Source organism: Prionailurus viverrinus, chromosome B3, assembly GCF_022837055.1.
Source record: "Prionailurus viverrinus isolate Anna chromosome B3, UM_Priviv_1.0, whole genome shotgun sequence".
Classification (NCBI taxonomy): domain Eukaryota; kingdom Metazoa; phylum Chordata; class Mammalia; order Carnivora; family Felidae; genus Prionailurus; species Prionailurus viverrinus.
The window spans coordinates 21,659,245-21,679,714 of record NC_062566.1 but is presented as its reverse complement, the minus strand read 5'-3'; the positions used below and the strand labels follow the sequence as shown (position 1 = coordinate 21,679,714).

At 39.0% G+C, this 20,470-nt stretch overlaps 1 protein-coding gene across 2 annotated transcripts in view; it reads right to left on the bottom strand.

Moving 5' to 3' along the window:
- The window catches only part of GABRG3 (gamma-aminobutyric acid type A receptor subunit gamma3), a 704,379-nt gene that overhangs the window by 632,818 nt on the left and 51,091 nt on the right, over window positions 1–20,470 (bottom strand). For both annotated transcript variants that reach the window (XM_047864203.1, XM_047864204.1), the window contains exon 3: window positions 14,030–14,097. In XM_047864203.1, the coding sequence (XP_047720159.1) occupies window positions 14,030–14,097 (68 nt within the window). The remainder of the gene's footprint in view (window positions 1–14,029; window positions 14,098–20,470) is intronic.

Sequence of the window (20,470 nt, the reverse complement as noted above, 5' to 3'; positions counted from 1 at the left end):
ATGGTAGTGGGCACATCTGCAATGGGACAGGGCCAATGAGAAGGAGGACACTTTCTTCAGTGACAATAACCAGTATTCATGGTACTCTTTAGTGAAAGAAAAGGAAAGGAAGCAAAGGAAATGTCTGGGTCTGGGGAGTGGTAAGACCTTGGTATAGAATGTCATGACTAAGTGGAGCCCTGAACACAGTGTTCATATTTTATTCATATTATTCCATGTGGTTTCTGTATACTTCAGGAAATTCCTGACCACACAATGTAAGTTGCTTCCATTATAGCCGATTTGAAATGATGTTTGTGGTTATTTCTAGGAAAGAAAAAGTATCAGAATGTCAGATTCTTTAGTAGGGAAATAATCCCTAGTCATAGCATTGTGGTTTTCAGGAAAATGATGTTTAACTGTAAACATGATTTTGAACTGCAGCATCTCTTTCAAGAATCTAAATCATTCTAGTAATTTAAAATGACTGAACTGTACCTGGAAAGAACCACAGGTGAACACATTTCTCCTCATTTTCTTCTCTATTATGGGTGTTGTTGATTCTCCCCTTCCAACTGATTCAGTGAGGCTAGGCACACACATACTTATCTGGTTAAGATAATCTAACATAGACACATGCCCAGCATCATAGCAGGTACTGTAAGAGGCACAAGAATGAGAGAGCAGCCTATTAACTCTGGGCCTCTAAAACCTAGATTCAATGGAAAAAGGTGTGCACTTCCAGTCAACACCAGTATTTAGTGACCCATGCCTGGTATTGTGCAGGCACTAGGGTTTGTTAGTGAAAACGATGCTAAGGATCCTGCCTTCCAGAACTCATATCCCTAAATATTATCCCTGCTATTCTGTTCGCAGAGTGCTTCATCCATTCTATCTTTCCTCCACATCACCCCACTCACCAACTTCAAGTCTACTCTGAATCATACATCTGTCCTAATCAGGGGATGACAGACACACAAATCCATGCCCTGGAGGACTTCTGAGTCTCACTGGATGTGAAAACAAGTGGTTATCCCTTTTACGGAGGTGTTCTGGCCACGGCAATTATAAGGGTGCCAAAACACAGGATGTTCACTTTGAGCTTTGGATTTACAACCCTTGCAGATCTCATTCCAAGTATGAAATGGGGCATAGTGGCCAGGATGAGCTAACACCAGTGGCTGCCACCCAGGAAGGAAGAGGGGGGACTGCCATTCCCCCTTCTGCATAAGCCCATCTCAGCCAAGGGTCATATACAGTGGACACCTGTATATGGACACCTTCCTTGCCCACCTAGGGAGCCTCATTGCCCGTGAGCTGAGAACAGCTGCCAGCCTGATCACAAGCCCCAGCTATGGCTCTTGCTGAACCAGTGAATAGCTTGGTTTCTCACAGTGGGAAGTTCATGAAGCACAGTCATACCTCTAGAACCAGCTTTGGATTCAAGTCCTATTTCCACTTACTCTCTATGCTGGGTCTCATGTTGTTCAATATTCTCTCTTTTTTAAGTTTATTTTGAGAGAGAGAGAGAGAGAGAGAGAGAGAGTCCCAAGCAGGCTCCACACTGTCAGCACAAAGCCTGACTTGGGGATCGATCCCACAAACCATAAGATCATGACCTGAGCCAAAATCAGGAGTCAGACGCCTAACCAATTGAGACACCCAGATGTCTCTCATGTTCTTCATTAGTAAGTGGAATGATAATCCCTAACTCACAGAACTGTCCTAGACTAGTAATGTAGTATGAAACACAATCCAAGTAGGGAAGCAGCTACACAAAGAGGGAAGCCACACTTGCTTCCACTGACCTGTCAATCATCCCTTCTGTGATGCTGAGTCCTGAGAAAGGGGTAAGGGTAGTGGGTGAACTACAGCTTCCTTGAAGCAGCAAGCCAGTGTCACATGAAAAGTGACAACCTCTTATAAATGACCAGAACCTGCATAATATGGGACGGGCCCTGTCTTAGTTTGCTAGGACTGCCATAATGAACACCCACAAACTGGGTAGCTCAAACAATAGAAATGTGTTGTGTCACAGTTCTGGAGGCTGAAAGCCCAAGATCAAGGTGGTGGCAGGGCTGATTCCTTCTGAGGCCTGTGAGGGAGAACATAGTCTTGGTCTCTTTCCTAGATGCTGGTGGTTTGCTGGCCATCTTTGGCATTCCTTGGTTTGTAGACCTCTGCCCTCATCTTCACATGGTATCCTCCTTATGTGCATGCTTGTGTTCAAATATTCTTATTAAGGCTTAAGGCTTATTCATTTATTTTAAGAGAGAGAGGGAGAGAGAGAGAGAGAGAGAGAGGGAGAGAGAGTTGGAGAGGGACAGAGAGAGAGGGAGAGAAAAAGAATCCCAAGCAGGCTCCACACTGTTAGTGCAGAGCCCGATGCAATGCTCCAACTCAGGAACTGTGAGATCAGGACCCAATCTGATCCAAAATCAAGGGTCGGACACTTAACTGACTGAGCCACCTGGGCACCCCCAAATTTTCTTTTTATAAGAACACTAATTTTGTTGTATTAGGGCCCACCTTTCTCCACTATGGCCACATCTTAACTAATTACACTGACAATGACTCTATTTCCAAATAAGGTCAAATTCTAATGAAGCTGGGAAAAAAGACTTCAATAAACGAATTTCAGTTCAGGGGGTCCTGATGGGGGGATGCGATTAGTCCCATCATAGCCCTCATTAATAAGATTTGTAGATGCTATCTGCTGCCTCCAGGGAACTGGAGGACAGGGGTAAAGCTGGCCTTCCAACATTTGCATAGTCAGGGTACAGCATTATTTTTGAAAGATAAACTACATAATCTACCTATTTAGTAATTTCCATAGGTTTCCTCCTGAACCTAGAATAAAATCCAAACACCTTACTATGTTATCTTATTATGCTTATTGATTGCATCAATAAGCAATCATATCTAGCTGTCTCCACTTTCATATAAGGAAACCTTGAGTGTGTGGTCACATCCAAGTGTTTAATTTCTTTGTGGATCTGCTCATAAATTGAAGTAATATTGTTTGTGTTTGTTCATTGTTTCATGCCATAAGAATTGAAGTTGGATAAATATTGTGGCTTTTTGTGGTTTATTACACAAATCCCATGATCTGCCTCTGCATCTGGCACATAGCAGGTATTCAGTAACACTTACTGGATTAACAAACTCTGCTAACCTGTGAGTCATCCTTGACTTCTCCAATTCTCTAATGCCTAAATGCAGTTAATTGTCATGTCTAGGAATTTACATTTCTCAAGTCCATACTCACCTCTATATGCCACCACCACTATTCAGGTTCAGGACTCACATTTCTTATACTGGATTTGCATGGCAATCCTTACACATCTCCCATTCAGTCTTGCCAGACCCTACTGTCATCCCCCACAATGGTACAGGAGGGGCTTCTCTGAAAGATACATGTGACCAACCACCCTTAGGAGCCTGTAATTGTACCTTGCCCCCTGCAGCAACACCTTGGCATGGCACTCTGGTCCTTCCAAACCCACCACAGGTGCATACTAAGGCCACAGTAAACTGAGTGTTGTTTCCTGCTTCTAGGCAATCTGGACCTGTGTGAAAGCTTGTGGGCACCCTGTCAAGTTGAGATGTGACAGCTTTCTCAGATCCCTTAATATTGAGTCCAATTCAATGGCCCACCCTTTCAGAAAATAGTTTTTATATACAACACAAATAAGGTGCTCTTCTCAGAGGTACATCACATAGCCCATTTGTGAATAATGAAGGATATCAATTGTGAAATACACAACAGAAATTAAAAACCTCAAGATGAAAAAAAATCTATTCATACATTTGAAGGAGTTTGTGTGCAATATCTCACTAACAAAGAACATACAGATGCTTTATTATCATTACAGCTATCTCTCTGTTCTTAAATCACTGAAAAGTTCACATCCATTCACACAATGGACATTAGCGTTCCATCCTACCAGGTAGTATCTCTAATGATATTTTGTATACATGGGGAAAAATTCCAACACACAAGAGGACAAAGAAAACAGGACATATAGTGCAAGTTTAAAATGCATTGATTTTACATTTAAGATATGCTTGTTAGAATAATTCACACTGATTTCCTTTTTACTTTAAAGTGTGAGTGGTGCAGTGTTCCAGACAGACAGCTTTTGAGATATGACATGAGGATTGTAAACTTTAGCTTTATTAGCCAGAAGCTTAGGTGATGATATCAATGGCCTCTATAGGTTTGTCAGGATTGATTTCTTGCAACAGTGAAAGCACTGGAAAAGTGTTAGCTAATATTAATAGATAAAGAGAAGTTAATTTATTAACTAATAAAATTGTAACCTAATGACATGGCAAAGTGTATGGTGTGCAGGATGTGTATGTGTTCACACATAAAGATACACTAATGGGTATGTAGGTGGAGAAGCAGACACATGTAACACATACTTATCAGGGCATCTGGAATGAATTCTAGGGGAATCAAAAAGAGATATAGGGGCTCCTGGGTGGCTCAGTTAGATAAGTGTCTGACTTCAGCTCAGGTCATGATCTCATGGTTCGTGGGTTTGAGTCCCACTTTGGGCTCTGTGTTGACAGCTCAGAGCCTGGATCCTGATTCTGTTTCTGTATCCCAGTCTCTCTCTCTGCCCCTTTCCCACTCATACACTGTCTCTCCTTCTCAAAAATAAATAAACATTTAAAAAAATTAAAAAAAAAGAGATATGGGTGTTGGCTCAAAGGCTCACAGTCAGGTGGGCACTTGCTACAGAATGAGACTTGAAAAAAGCCTTTAAATATCATCTTCTTTCTCAATCTTTGGGATTCCTCCTAAATTACAGAAGTCATTGTCATTTACACTGTGTGGTTCCTCCAATGTATCCTATTCTTTTTAAGTTTTATTTATTTAAATGATCTCCAAAGCCCACAGGATCAAACTCACAACCCTGAGATCAGGAGTCACATGCTCTTCTGACTGAGCCAGCCAGATGCCCCCCCCTCCAGTGTGTTCTATTAGTTTATTTAGCAATGTGTTTATTCTACATATTATTTCTACTGCTGTTAGCTTGGTTGGAGATGGCTCTCTGTCCTGTGAAGAACCAAATTTCAAACATATAAGCTTTATGTGCGAAAGTATTATTCATTTCTTAGAAGAATATTAAAACTACATATATAAGACCATCCTCTTAAGCAATCTATAACAGACAAGTGCTCTGATCCTCTAAAACTAATATCGCCAGAAGAAATACATCATTAACTTTCTCTAGTTTCTCTTGGAGAGTCATTATATAGGGAAAACCTGGACACCCTGGTCTCTAGAAAATTCCATCTTCTTCACTAATCTGAAGGCATTCAGGGAGATTACTAAAGCAAGAAAAAAAAAGTCCAACAGTAATGTTTCACTAGGGCTTTACTCTGAGCCCCAAATCACTTCTTTGCTGATTATTATAAATCAAAATTTATTCCATCTAAATTTAAAAGTTCAAACTAAAGGTGTATGGCTATGATGGGATAATTCGTCATAGACCAACACTCTCACTAAGAACATACAGGAAAGCTAGATAAAATACACATTTAAAAAATCAAATTGAGCAGATGGGAAGGCAGGCTGGCCATAGTAGACCACATTTCCCACACACTGCCTTCTCCCCAGAGTGTATTTCTTGGTAGTCTGGTGCATGATGTGGAGGAGCTGAGTGGAGAACGGCTGCTAAGAATATAGACCTCAATAGAGCTTGAGGCAAAACTGGAGTTTGGGGCAGCCAAGGAGTCCTAATTGGAGAGGCTGAGATTTCAGAGAAAACAAATGATAAGGAAGTGAGCCATACTAGTTTTCCCTCAACACATTTACTGATCAAGCTGCATAAAAAATTGGTTAAACATCAGTCATAAAAAATGGCTTAAAAAGAAGAGCAGAATTTTCAGTCAATTTCTAGTGCCAGAAACATAAAAATTAGAGTTTAGGATCTTTTTGGAGTGACACTGGGAAGCATCCAAGGACTTCATTTGGGACCCCTGGGGAGCTATGCCCTCTAGTAGGAGGAAAACAGAGCACAACCGAGCCTCCTGAAAACTCCAACCCAAGCCAGCTCTGACCTCCAGACATGAGAGGAAACATCACCTGAAGTCTCTGCAAGTTTCTGTATATAATCAAACTTATCAGGTACACCAGAAAATGGGGCCAAACAAAAGAAAAACAAAACAAAACAAAAGAGAACAAAACAAAACAAAAGAAACAGACAATAAAAATGGTGCCACAGATGGCCAGATACTTCAGCTATCAGCCACATTTAATGATTAATATATTCAAGGAAATACATTGCAAAATGGAGAATTTTACCAGAGAACTAACTTATAAACAATCAAGTTGATATTTTAGAAATGAAAAATACAGTAGCTGAAATTAAAAATTCAACAGTTGGCTTTCACAGATAACTGGACACAGATGACGGGCAATGGTCATGTTGAAAGGTAGTCTGGAAGTTTTTCCACTGACTGAAGCAAAGGAATGTCAAAAAGTCTACAAGCATACGGGACAAATGGAATGTGAGGGAAATGTTTAACATTTATGTGACTGGAGTATTAGAGAGTGAAAAGGGGCAAAGAATGGTGTAGAAGCAAGATTTTACAAAATAATGGCCAAATATTTTTAAAACTGATGGAAGGTATCAAAGTACAGATGCAAACCTGCTATGAACCTTAAGCAGAATAAATGCAAAGAATACCAAAACAAGGGTGGCACCGTGGCACTGCAACCTTCCTTCTTTTAGATTTTCTGGGCTTAGATGTTTTCAGAAAATTTTTTGAAGCATTTGGCATCCTGTAGTAATAATAGATCTTTCTGTAATGGAATGTAACTTCCTCCCTCCTGGGCTTCTATGATTCCACATGGTCCACTGACTTCCCCTCTTAAACTGCAGCCAAAAGTGAAGGAGGTCGGATGAGGTTCACAGACGTCAGAGCAAGCTTCAAGGGCCCACAATTCTTCCCTTCCCCTAGTGGCTGCATGTCCTCCTACAAGTTTTGTATTTTAGGCCATGGAGCATATTCTGGTGATGTTTAACCTGCCCTCATGACATGTACAGCTGCCCCCTTAATCTCTGGGTAACACACAATCACAACCAGCTATTACAGTCACATCATGTTGATTTAATTAGTACATATCTTGGATTTCCTCAGATGACTTAGCACCAGTTCTCTTAAAAACAAAGGCAAAGAAACCAGTCTGAGAGGGCTACATACTGTGGGATTCCAACTATATGACTCTCTGAAAAGGCAAACTATGGAGACAGTAAAAAGATCACTGGTTGCTGAGGTTGGAACACAGGGATGAGCAGGTACAGCACAGAGGATTTTTAAGGAAGTGAAAATATTTTATACAATACCACAATGGTGGATACATGTCAATATACATTTGTGAAAACCCAAAGAATGGACAACACCAAAAGTGAACTCTCCTATAGATTTTGGTTAATAATAATGTATATTCTTTTATCAATTGTAATAAATGTTCCATACTAATGCCATACTTTAATGATGGGAGCAAGGGTGTGTGTGTGTGTGTGTGTGTGTGTGTGTGTAGAAGCATATGGGAACTCTATGTGATTTTTGGCCAATTTTTATGTACGTTTAAAAATGCTACATGATGTGAGTCAGAGAATAACAAATGCTGTATGATCTTATTTTAATTTTTTAATGTTTACTTTTGAGAGACAGAGAGAGGAGAGAGAGAACAAGCAGGGGAGGGGCAGAGACAGTGGGAGACAAAGAATCTGAAGCAAGCTCCAGGCTCTGAGCTGTGAGCACAGAGCCCAACATGGGGCTCAAACTCACGGACTGTGAGATCATGAGCTGAACTGAAGTCGGATGCTCAACGAACTGAGCCACGCAGGTACCCCTGTATGATATTATTTATACGTGGAATCTAAAGAAACTGAAATCTCACAATGGTGGCTGTCAGGGGCTGGGAGTGCAGAAAATGGAGAGATGTTGGTCAAACATCAGAAACCTGCAGCATCAAGATGAATAAGTTCCGAGAAATCTAATATAAAGCATAGTGATTATAGTGAATAATATTGTAACATACAGTTAAAAGTTATTAAGAGAGTAGATCTTAAGAGTTCTTGTCACAAAAAAGGGGGGGAATGGAGGTGTTAACTAACCTTATTGTAGTAATGATTTTGCAATATATGTATATCCAATCGTCAAATTGTAAACTGTACATTTATACAATGTTATATATCAATTCTATCTCAACAAAGCTGGGAAAACATTTTAAAGCTCCTCTAAAAAATAAAGTCTATTAAAAGGCACCTAGGTGGTTCAGTCAGTTAAGTGTCTGACTTCAGCTCAGGTCATGATCTCATGGCTCATGAGTTCAGCCTCATGCCTGGATCCTGCTTCAGATTCTGTGTCTCCCTCTCTCTCTGCCCCTCCCCCACTCATTCCCGCGCGCGCGCTCTCTCTCTCTCTCAAAAATAATAAAAAATAATAAAGTCTATTTTTTTTTAAAAAAGAAAAATGATTCTAACATTATAATCACTCTGAGCCAGTATCATCTCAACTTCCAAGTTAAAGCTGAGGCTCAGTACGTGCTGTTGCCTTATTTTGATATTGACTGCAGAAGTGCAGTAGGTCCTTGTTGGAAGCACTGCTCTGGGATCTCCATCTTTGTGAGCTGCACATACTCACTACAAACACAGTAAGTGGGAAAGAGCAGTATCTTCTCTAACATGACCTTGTGAGGATCAAAGGATATGAGGTCGATAACACTGAGTAGATATCAAAGCATTACTTTTCTTTGTTACTTTCCTAAAAGGTTGCTTATGGTGAACAGTCTCAAAAATAAATGTGCCAGATCTCCTGATCTGCAGACTCCCAGTCTTGAAACAAACCATGCACAATTTCTGTTAAGATCTGTGCACATTTAGGGGCGCCTGGGTGGCTCAGTGGGTTAAGCGTTTTAGTCTTGATTTCAGCTTAGTTCATGATCTCACAGTTCGTGAGATTGAACCCCATGTCAGGCTCTGTGCTGATAGTACGAAGGAAATCTCTTGGGAATCTCTCTCTCTCTCTCTCTCTCTCTCTCTCTCTCTCTGCCTCTCCTGCTCGCTCTTCCTCTCTCTCTCAAAATAAGTAAATAAACATTTTTAAAAAAGAACTGTGCACATTTAGATATATTGTAGTGACAAAGAGAATGTGATTAAAGATGACAAAAAATAAGATTCTCTTCAACCCATGTAAGCATTTCTGATTTATTCAATAACTAGAAAAACCATAAGCAATTCTCAGATAAATAAGACAATGAAATCAGTCTGTTAAACAATAGACTGAAATGCCTCTTCATTTTTATTTAGCAAGAAGAATGTATGAAACTGAATCTTCAGTATTAATAATATCAATTTAAGAAGGAGAAAAGTGGGAGGGAGGACAGGAAAAAGAACTAGAAATTATTGTTTTCTCTCTCTCTACTCAAATGAATGTTTGGTAGGAGGAAAGGAATAAATTTATGAGGTTAAAGCCTGTAATACTAAAGCATTACAGTTAAAACCCCAATACAAATTTACATCCTTAAGTCCCATACACATCTCTAAATTGTGCTTTTCCCCCCATAATATATTCTTTAATTTGATATTCTTGTTCTCCCCCATATTCTTCTTTTTTATTATTCCTGACTCAATTCCCAATACCCACTCACACCATCAGTCCCCTACTCTTAAATCGCTTTTATTTTTCATGAGGTCCACTTTGAAGAACCTTACATTCTTTTGAAACTGCATTGTTTGGTGTCATAGATAGAGTGGACGTATGTGATATATTCAGTGATGCGAGAAGAACTCCTTTATCATGTGACTTCCAAGCAAAGTTTGGAAGTTTGGTGGTTTTCAAGTTTCGACCATAAAGGTTAGAAATAGTCATCCTTCAAGAAGCAAATGCATAAAGAGGATTTTTAGGGTAGTGAAACTATTCTGTATGATCCTATAATGGTGGATATGTCTTCACACATTTGTCCAAATCCACAGATGTACATCACCAAGAAGTGAACCCTAAAGCAAATGTTTGAGTGATGATAAGTCACTAGGTGGTCACAAGGGGAAGGCTGTGCATATGTGAAGGCAGGAGTATGTGGAAAATCTCTTACTTTCCTCTCAATTTTGCTGTGAATCTAAAACTGCTCTAAAAAAAGTCTTTTAAAAAATAAACATTTATGTTTATAAAAGCAATTCTTTTTTCTGCCACCTGCTTATTTTATTTTATTAATTTTTAAATATGATTATTGTCAAATTAGCTAACATACAGTATACATAGTGTGCTCTTGGTTTTGGGGGGGAGATTCCTGTGATTCACCACTTATATACAACACCCAGTTCTCATCCCAAGTGCCCTCCTCAATGCCCTTCTCTCATTTTCCCTGCCTCCCCTGACCCCCCACCCCCCATCAACCCTCAGTTTGTTCTCTATATTTAAGAGTGTCTTACGGTTTGCTTCCCTCGTTGTTTGTAACTATTTTTCTTCTTTCCCTCCCCCCATGGTCTTCTGTTAAGTTTCTCAAATTTCACATATGAGTGAAGACATATGATATCTGTCTTTCTCTGACTGACTTGTTTCACTTAGCATAATACCCTCCAGTTCCATCCATGTTAAAGAGCCCAAACGTCCCTCAACTGATGAATGGATAAAGAAGATGTGGTATATACATACAGTGGAATACTACTCAGTGGTGAAAAAACCATTCTGAAGCTCCTGACTAATGAGCCTCTTGAAACATTCCTCAGCGCTACTGGATACTCTCCCCTCTGGGACACTTAGTGTTGAATTTATCTTTGTTCTGTCCCCCTGTGTACCATAATGCTTTGTTCATGAATCTGAACCTTACTCCTTCCATTCATCTTTGTCTTAACCTGCACCCAGCACCATTCATGACACACAACAGTCATATGGCAAACATTTACTGAATGAACAAAGATGGAAATAGAGAAATTCACCCCAGAGAATATAGGACTTGAATATTTAAATGTACCTTTGTGTATCTAGATCAATCTATCATCTCTATCTATCTATCTATGTAACAGACCTTTGCCTACGCCTTACACTTTGCTTAGCTGACATAAGTTAGTAGTACAATAATATTCCTCTTGGTAGCAGACAGGGTAGCTAGAGTCTAGACAACTCTAGCTCTTCTGAGAACTGGCCATAATAAACATGTCCCTATTTCCAGAGCAATGCATTTCCTGTCATTCATCTTGCCCACTGTTGCCTAGACACTTGCTTCACTTTCACAAATAAAAGGCAACCAACATTTATTGCTCTAGCCTTTCATTGAAGTAGACACACCTCCTGGAAAGAAAAAAAAATGGACCAATGAATTTTCAAGGTATTCAGGGCATCTTTTAAGGTGGGGGGGGGGTTAACTGGAAAAGATTTTTACTCAATCTCCTCACTGGTGGGTGCCTGTGTGGCTCAGTCGGTTGAGTGTCCACCTTCAGCTGAGGTTATGGTTTCGCAGTTTGTGGGTTTGAGCCCCACATCAGGCTCTGTGCTAACAAACAGCTCAAAGCCTGGAGCCTGCTTCAGATTCTCTCTCTCTCTCTCTCTCTCTCTCTCTCTCTCTCTCCCTCCCTCCCCTCTTCATGCCCTGCCTCTCTCTGTCTCTCAAAAGTAAATGTTAAAAAAATCTAACACCAGTATTTTGGTTTGTCTGCCACAGGATGTATATTATTTTAATGCTAATTATTTTTCTCAGATGATGGAGGTCTTACAACACCTCAGACCATTTTAAGATCATTCCCCCCACCTTGATGAAGGGGTCAGAGTAAATTATTTTAAATAATGATTTTAAATCATTGTCATTTCTATGCCATGTACTGTCTCTCTCTCTCTCTCATTTTTAAAGATATTTTTTTTATTTTTTATTTAATTAATTTATTTATTTGACGGAGAGACAGAGAGAGACAGAGAGAGAGAGAGAGAGAGACAGAGAGAGAGAGAGAGAGAAAGGAGCAGAGGGAGAGAGAGAGAGAGAATCTCACAACCATAAGGTCATGACCTGAGCTGAAATCAAGAGTCAGATGCTTAACTGACTGAGCCACCCAAGCACTCCTCTCTGTCTCTCTTTAAAAGGGAGAAAAGGGGTCTGACTAGACATATTGCTGGGTATGAACTAATCTCACGAATTATGACCCACACATAACTTAGATGAAAGTGGGTCTGCACACTTCCCAAATGCCAACGCCCATCTGAGGAAAACCTAAGGATGAAGCCCAGCTCTTCAGAAAGGCTCCAGGGCCTCAGTCCCAGGTAGGTCCAAGGTGCTGCCTACCCACACCCTGCTCCCTTGGCATTCAAATAACATGCCAGCCCCTCATTCCCCAATCGGGTCACACACCCGTCTTCCTGACTTTTACTGAGGACCTCCCCATGCTATTCCACTTGGCAAATCTCTGTCTATCGGTCAAGTTTCAGATTGAGACCTCATCAGAGAAATCTATTCCAAAGGCCGCCAGCTTTCCCAAGAGGTTGTCTATAGTTAGGAGAGTCCTTATAGCATTCTGTGGGTGATTGTCACTTAGCCTCCTCCTGTGAAGCCTATGACTTCCAGGCAGAAATTTCTATCAATTCCAAAAGTAAAGCTTAATCCTGAGCACAAAGTAGATCTCAAAGTTATAACTTATGAAAATCCATAAGATATACAAATGCAAGCAGTTGTTTCTAAAATAATTTTGTAACTCTATCTCTATGGAGGCACTTCTTTCTTAGTATTAGACATAAATTAGGGTTGGACATAAGGGTGATAAATAATGTGGAACTAATGTAAGAAAATAAAACCCCAGAATAAGAAACAAATGAACTAAGAAGTTATTATGCTTTTTATGCAGTCAACTAAATAATTATTTATCAAAGAAAGGAAATATTACATTTACAATTTACATTTTACAATCTGTAGCCTATAGGCTGTGTAAAGTGAATTCTCTTTTATTCACTTCACCTCTTTGCCAGTGTCCCATCTCCAATTTATGGATGACACATTTTTTAAATGAGTCACCCATAAATATAATTTTACCCCTACATGGAAAACTTTCTATCATCAGAGAAAAAATGAACACTTTTAATATCTGGCAATGAAAAGAACTGATTTTGCTACTAATTCTGGAGGGATTATTTCCATCCACAGAACATTGCAATGAAAAGACAGCATCTAAGTCAGCATTTTGGCAATCCCCCCACCCTGAAGCCTCACCCCCCAAATCCAGGAGCCAGTGTGGAGCACTGAAGTACAAAGAAGGTCCCCAGTATACAAGATTTCCTGCAATCACTGGGTCCACAAATGCAAATGTGTGGTCTTGGAACCCTGCACACCACTTAGGGAGCCACACCACGGGCTGTAGCATCTTGCAAGACACTTTTACACTAATGTATTTCAGCATCCCAACACTTTCCTCATAGCTAAGCACTTTTTTTACAGGGAAAGCCTTCTTTCACATTGTAGTTACTTTTGGAGCTCATTTTGCCTCTAAGTCTGTGAAAATACCCTCTCAAGGAAATCACATACTTGATCTCATACTTTCTCCTGTTCAAAAAAAAAAAGATAATTTATTTACCCACATAGTTCAAACTGAAGAGAAAAGTATACACTGGATAATCTCAGATGCTTTCCTAAAGAAAAACACTAAAGTCCTAAAACACTAAAACACTAAAAGTCCTGAAAAACTGACCAAAAGCCAAAAGCTGTCATTTATATTCATCCCTAATATTAATGAAATAAGATATAAGCAATGACTGCATAACTGCAAATAATCTCATCTGAAAATCTATGTGCAATAAATACATGTGTGGACAAGGTAGGAAATGAGGTACCTTTTAAACAGTAGAGCCATGTCTCACTACTAGGGTCATAAACTCCACTCTGACTTTTTAAAATTATTTTCAGTTTTTAAACTATCAATTAGTGCTATAGACTTAAGAATTCAATTGTGAGCTTAAACCTGCATGATAAATCTCGAGCAGAAACTCACAATGAGGATGTAAGCAAGAAGTGATGAGGAGGTGCTCAGACCAGAAAAGAGCTTCTTACCATGTTTATTGATGACACAGGACCAATGCTGTTAACATAGATGTCAACGTCAATTACGGTCGGTTTTACTGTGGAGAAAAATACATGTGTGTTAACACTTTGAGCCAGAGAGACTGAGGAAAGCAGTATTCAACTTCCTTTGACTCATGCGCTAACACCTCATGGGTATGTTGGAAAAGGGTGGATTTTCTTTTGGATTTGCCTTATAGTTGCAATTCAAACCCTGTCTTCCTTTTTAAAATTCTCAAAGGATGACAGATTCTTACTTGTATTTAATAAATTCTTGGGAAAAAAGGACAGTTAATACACTGAAATTTGCCAGGAATAGATGGTTATAAAGATATTCTGCAATATTTGTTAAGCTGATTATACAGAAAAAAAAAACAACAACTATAAAATGATAAAAACAAAAGACACTACCTAAGTAATTTAATGTCAGTTTCCTATAAAGCAAAACCCCAGTGATGAGTAATATCTGGGATGGCTCCAGTTCCTTATCCATCACCTGACTGCCTAGCTAATGATCTAAAACTAAGTGACTCAAAGCAAAGATCTGGAGAGTACATGCATCAGGGAAGAATAATGAATACTGATAATTGTTATTGTTAGAACTTAAAGACATTTACACATATCACAGATTTATAATCTTATAACTTAAAAACAACACTTTAGTAAGTCAAGGAATAACAGTTTCAACTACGAGGGCATAAAATGGATATGATGAGAGACTGTAACCCAACATTGTGCATCAGAGGTAAAAATGCTTCATTTCTCCTGAAAGAAAACAATTTCTCTTTCCTTGGTAGGGACCAGTAATGAGATTGCAAGAGTCAGGAGTTCATGACCTCTGAAAATAAGGAGGTTCTCTTTCCTCAGTATTTAGCAACTGATAAAAGGAATGACAGCCCCGATTTCAGAATATTTCTGCCCCAGAGGAACATGAACAAGACTCTAAACCTTTGCACATGAAACAAATTGCTTCTATGGAAACAAAAGTGTTTGTATCTGCAATCATTTCAATAAACTTCCTTTAGTTTTGCTAAATAACTAATAATTCACAAATGAACTTCTTCACTCTACTTTTCAAACTATAAGTGGCACTTCTGAGCTCATAGTCTCATTAAATTGCATATCCAGCAGTCTGTAGCCCAAGCCATGTTTTCTGGGCCTCCATGAAAATGAAAACAATGATTATGAATTCGCACCAACCACTCTTAACATCTGTCAGGACAAGCAAGTCATATTAGCTTCAAAAAGCTGTTGGCATTTTGGAAAATACCCAACACTATTCTATATATTATGTATGTAGTGTTTACATTTCATAAAATGACTGTTCTTCATTTTAGACTGAGATTTGTTAACTACTACAAATAGTAGCATCTTTCTTCAACTTCATTGGATTCAGCAAGTTGTCTGTCTCCACCAGACACTGCATAACCTTTGGTGATGTCATACAAAAGCCTGTGTTAAGTCAGTCCATTGAGAACCTACTTTTTTGCAAGAGAGTTTTCTGGTTGTTTTATGGTATTAGAGCTTAGGCTTCCAGAGCTCTTAATCTCATTAAATGAAAAAGGACCTACAGACATAAAGCCTTAACAACTTGAAGTGGGAAGTGCCAAATGAGTATTAAGTGTGCAATGAAGGTTTTAAGGAATAACAGTTTGGAATAAACACACACACACACACACACACACACACACACGGGCGGTCGCATACATGTGCACACAAAACAGGGAAATTGTTTGAAGCAAATAATCTTATAAAGCAGTACCATGCTAAAGTAAAAGGAGCTTTGTAAGAAAATGGCTCTGACAGTGGCACTTGGGAAAGATCACAGGTGGGCTCAAGGTTTATAATTCAAAGGCTCAAGATTAGGCCCTGACAAATGAACTTTGACAAGGGCGCCAAGATCATTTAAATGGGAAAAAGACAGTCTCTTCAACAAATGTTATTGGGTAGAATGGATATCTGCATGAAAGAGAATGATGTTAGCCCTTACACTATGTACAAAAATTAACTTAAAATGGATCGAAAACCTAAAGGTAAAACTGAAAACTATGAAACTCTTAGAAGAAAACATAAGGGTAAAGGATCATGACATTGCAGTTGACAATGATTTCTTGGGTATGACACCAACAGCACAGGCAACAATAAATAAATAAATAAATAAATAAATAAATAAATAAATAAATCTACATCAAAATTAAACTTCTGTGTATCAGACACAGTCAACAGAGTGTAAAAGCAATCCAGAGAATTAGAGAGAACATTTGCAAATCATATATCTGATAATTGGTTAATGTCCACAACATAGAAAGAAATCCTATAACTCAACAACAAATAAGCAAAAAACCTAATTTAAAAATGGTCAAAGGACTTAGACATTTCTCTAAAGATATACAAATGGCCATTAACCACATGAAAGATGCTCAACATCATTAGTTCTTAGGGAAATGCAAATCAAAACCACGAAATACCACTTCACATCCGTTATGATGGTAACATTGAAAAAATAATATAAGTGGTGGCAAGCACATGCAGAAAAATATAGTCTTGTGCATTGTGGGGATGCAAAATGATACAGCCACTGTGGAAAACAGCATGGCAGTTCTTAAAAAAAATAAATAAATAAACATAGAATTACATTACCCAGCAATTCTACTTCTCCAAAGATTTAACAACAAACATATTTGTACACTCATGTTCATAGCACCATTATTCACAAAAGCCAACGGATGAAAGCAACCCAAGTACCTGGGAAGGGATAAATAGATAAACCAAATGTAGTATATTCATATGGAAAATTATTCAGCCTTAAAAAGGAAGGAAATTCTGACTGTTTTGTATTATTTTATGTGATGGTCAGCCATGTGTGGCCACAAAAGAAGAGGTTCCAAATAACAAAGTTTATTATACTCACAAGTCTTACAGACAGGAGATATGCCTTTCAGGACCACATGGGAAAGACACCACGGTGGTCAGGATACAGAAGATAGGGCAAGGTAGAGGGAGAAGACATTTATGCCATGATCATAAACAGGGTTTCCAAGGGAAAGACACAGAGAGCAGGATAAACAGGTAGGACTGACTAGTTTGAATACTTCCTGTGGTCTGTAATGGTCCTGGGATGATTAAGCAGAAGAACAATGTTTCCTGCAGTGTAAGGATCAGAGAGAGGAAGTAAGGCTCTGGATTGGTTAGCTTGCATATCAAAGGTATGCTCCTGGCTAGGCCCTTTGTTATCTCTAAGAATTGGCTAGTCCCAAAAGAGCAGTCTCTCTTCAATCAAAAAAGGTTTTTTAAGATATCAAAATATCATAATATTCAGAAAGTTAAAATATGTATATATATGTGTATATGTACATACAATATAATGACATGTGGATGAACATTGAGGATGTTTTGCTAAGTGAAATATGCCAGTCAAAAAAGACAGACTAGGGGCACCTGGGTGGCTCAGTTGTTTAAGCGCCCAACTTCACTCAGGTCATGATCTCACAGTTCATGGGTTCGAGCCCCTCATTGGGCTCTGTGCTGGCAGCTCGGAGCCTGGACCCTGCTTGAATTCTGTGTCTCCCTTTGTCTGCCCCTCCCCCATTCGCTTGCTCTCTCTCTTTCTCTCTCTTTCTCAAAAATAAATTAACATTAATTTTTTTTTAAAAGACAGATACTTTATAAATCAAATTATATGAGGCACTTGGAGTAATAAAATTCAGAGAGACAGAAAGCAGAATGGTGGTTGCTAAGGGCTGGGGGAAGGAGGAATGGGGAGTTAGTGTTTAATGGGAGCAGAGTTTCAGTCCTGCAAGATGAAAAGTATTCTGGAGTTAGACGTTAGTGATGGCTGCAAAACAATGTGAATGTATACAAGACCACTAAACATACACTTAAAAGTGGTCAAAATAGTAAATTTTATGTTATCTGTATTTTACCACAATTAAAAAAAAATAAAAGATTAAGCTCTGGTATGGTTGGTAACCATTCTAAGTTGGTAGAAGGATGAACAGTTACACAGAGGTAAAGAAGCCAGAAATGGGGAGAAAGGAGGGAGGCGATGGTGATTCTCTGAGTGAAAAGGGGCAGATTCTATTGAAAAAGAGTATAAAATAGGGCTGATGTTACTGGGTCTCATACAGTTTGTCCAAAAATGGATTCACTTTCCAATTCTTCATCTGAATTCCACCTTACGAATTTGGATATTATTATTTCCTAAAAATTTGGAATTAGTATGTTTGAGACAAATCACAAACTCATAAATTGTGCAGCATAAATGAACATGGCAAAGATGTACTGAGTAAGCCTTGACAAGCATCGGCCACATTTATTACCTTGAAAGATTTACATGGCCCAAAGGGCAATAATGTAGATTGTACTTTTACATGCCTCTGTCACAAAACCAATGAACATACTTGTTCATTTATTTTTCTCCACTCTACCAGGGGCTTCTGCATGCTAAAACAAGCATCTTAGAATTATCACTTAGGAGCTGACGAAATGACCCAGATGCACAGGCAAGAAATGGCACATGTCAAAGTGACCTTGTGGAAAGAAGAGTGTAGGGCCAGGGTGGGTCTGTCCGTTGATGGAATTAGAGGCACATGGCTGACTTCTGCTCTTCAGAATGCTACTTACAGCCTGGAGGTTAACAGATTCTTTGTCTTGTTTATTGCGGACAGAAACGGAACTCTGAAGCATAAATACATTATGCTTCAGTGCAAGAGAGTCCATTTTTTTGACCCTTGATATCCAAAACCACATCTAATGTAGTACAAGATTCCTATTAAACAAAATCAGCCCTCTTGTGAAAAGAGAAATATATCAAAATTTACTTCCAAAATTCCAAAAAAATTATCCGTTAAGGGGCCTATTTATGAATCATAAATGGGTACTTCCTAGCAGGTGTTTAAAATGTCAAACCTGAATAAGACAGGTAACAAAAACATTTCTGTGTAATCTGCCACCAGTTTACTGCTCCCCAGTTATGTATAAATCTTAACAAATATCTTTCATCTTTCTGTTTGCCATATTTGGTGGTTACTGTTCTGGCCTTGGGCCCCCAGAGGTGAGCACTGATATCATTCAATAAATCAGGTATGCAGCATCCCTCAAAATAAGGTCAGCTCTGAGCTTCTCTTACAAAGTAAGGGGCAGACTGGCTGATCTGATTCCACCTCTTCTCCTAACTTTCCTAAGAGGAAATGGAAAGGTGTATCAAGCTGGCTCCTGAAACCCCCCAAAAGTTTCTCTATAAAACCATAGAATTATGATAGCTTATTTTACTTTAGAAAAAAAATAGAGAAGAAAGTGAAAAAAATTATAGTGAAAACAAAGGAGGTATGCTCGGTGCAATGTGAATTCATGGGCCTTCAGTGAGTCAGTTGTCAATTCTTCTGGGGAAGGTTAAAGACAGGGAATCAGCCCCAGAAGGAATGAAGCTAAGGACCAGTAATAATAATCATTTGGTTTTGCTTGAGTCATTTGATTAATATCTCTTATAAACGATAGTTCCATACAAATTATGAATCAGTGCATGGGGTCTTCTAGGAAAAATTATTTTTTCATATAGTAACTGAGAGGAAAAGATGTATAACCTTTCTCTGAATCCCCATATTGTTAGATCACTTGCTACTTTTAGGTCATGAGCATCCCTTAATATGCCCACTGGGGACTGGCCCTTGGAGAGAAGGATTTACACATGATTCAGCTTCACCCCTTCCCACAGTTTCTGCTGTAGTTCCTGGCACACAGTAGGTACTCATTGAATACTGGATAACTATGGTACCTGAAACTGTGGTTTTAAGTTATTATTTTAAATGGATTTTACATGTTAAATGTTCACATCAGATTGAAAACTGAAACACGAAGAGTAATTTTTAAATTATGAACCTGATGACAACCACAGGTTGATGCAATTAGTCAATAGTCAAGACCAAGTAGTCAAGAGCTTATAAAAGATTGTCCAAGACAAGGATATAGGGAAATAGGCATCTGGGAATAGGCATCTGTCACAACAGAAATTATATTAGCTCCCTGGTAGAGGAAAAAGCTGAGAATGGCACTGGGAAAACAAATGAAACCATTTATATTCATTCATAAACAAGAAAGAAAATGGACAATGACAGAAACACAGATTAGAAGAGACAGGATATAGGGCCAATAAGTGTTGACAGGGACAGAAACTGCAGAGTGGGGGGAGGCTCCAGGTGATTATAGCTCTCCACAGAAGGCAATCCTTCATGAGCTGGCCCCAGACTGGGAGCAAGAGGGAGGAGGAATGGAGACCTCAAAGGACACTGAGCAAACGTGCTATGTAAAGCAACACAGCCGGTAGAGCATGCTTCCTGGCTGTACAAAGTGGCTCTGCCATTTACCAGTTCTTTAATGTTGAAAAGTATCTTAACATCTCTCTGCCTCAGTCCCACTATGTGTCAAGATGAACTG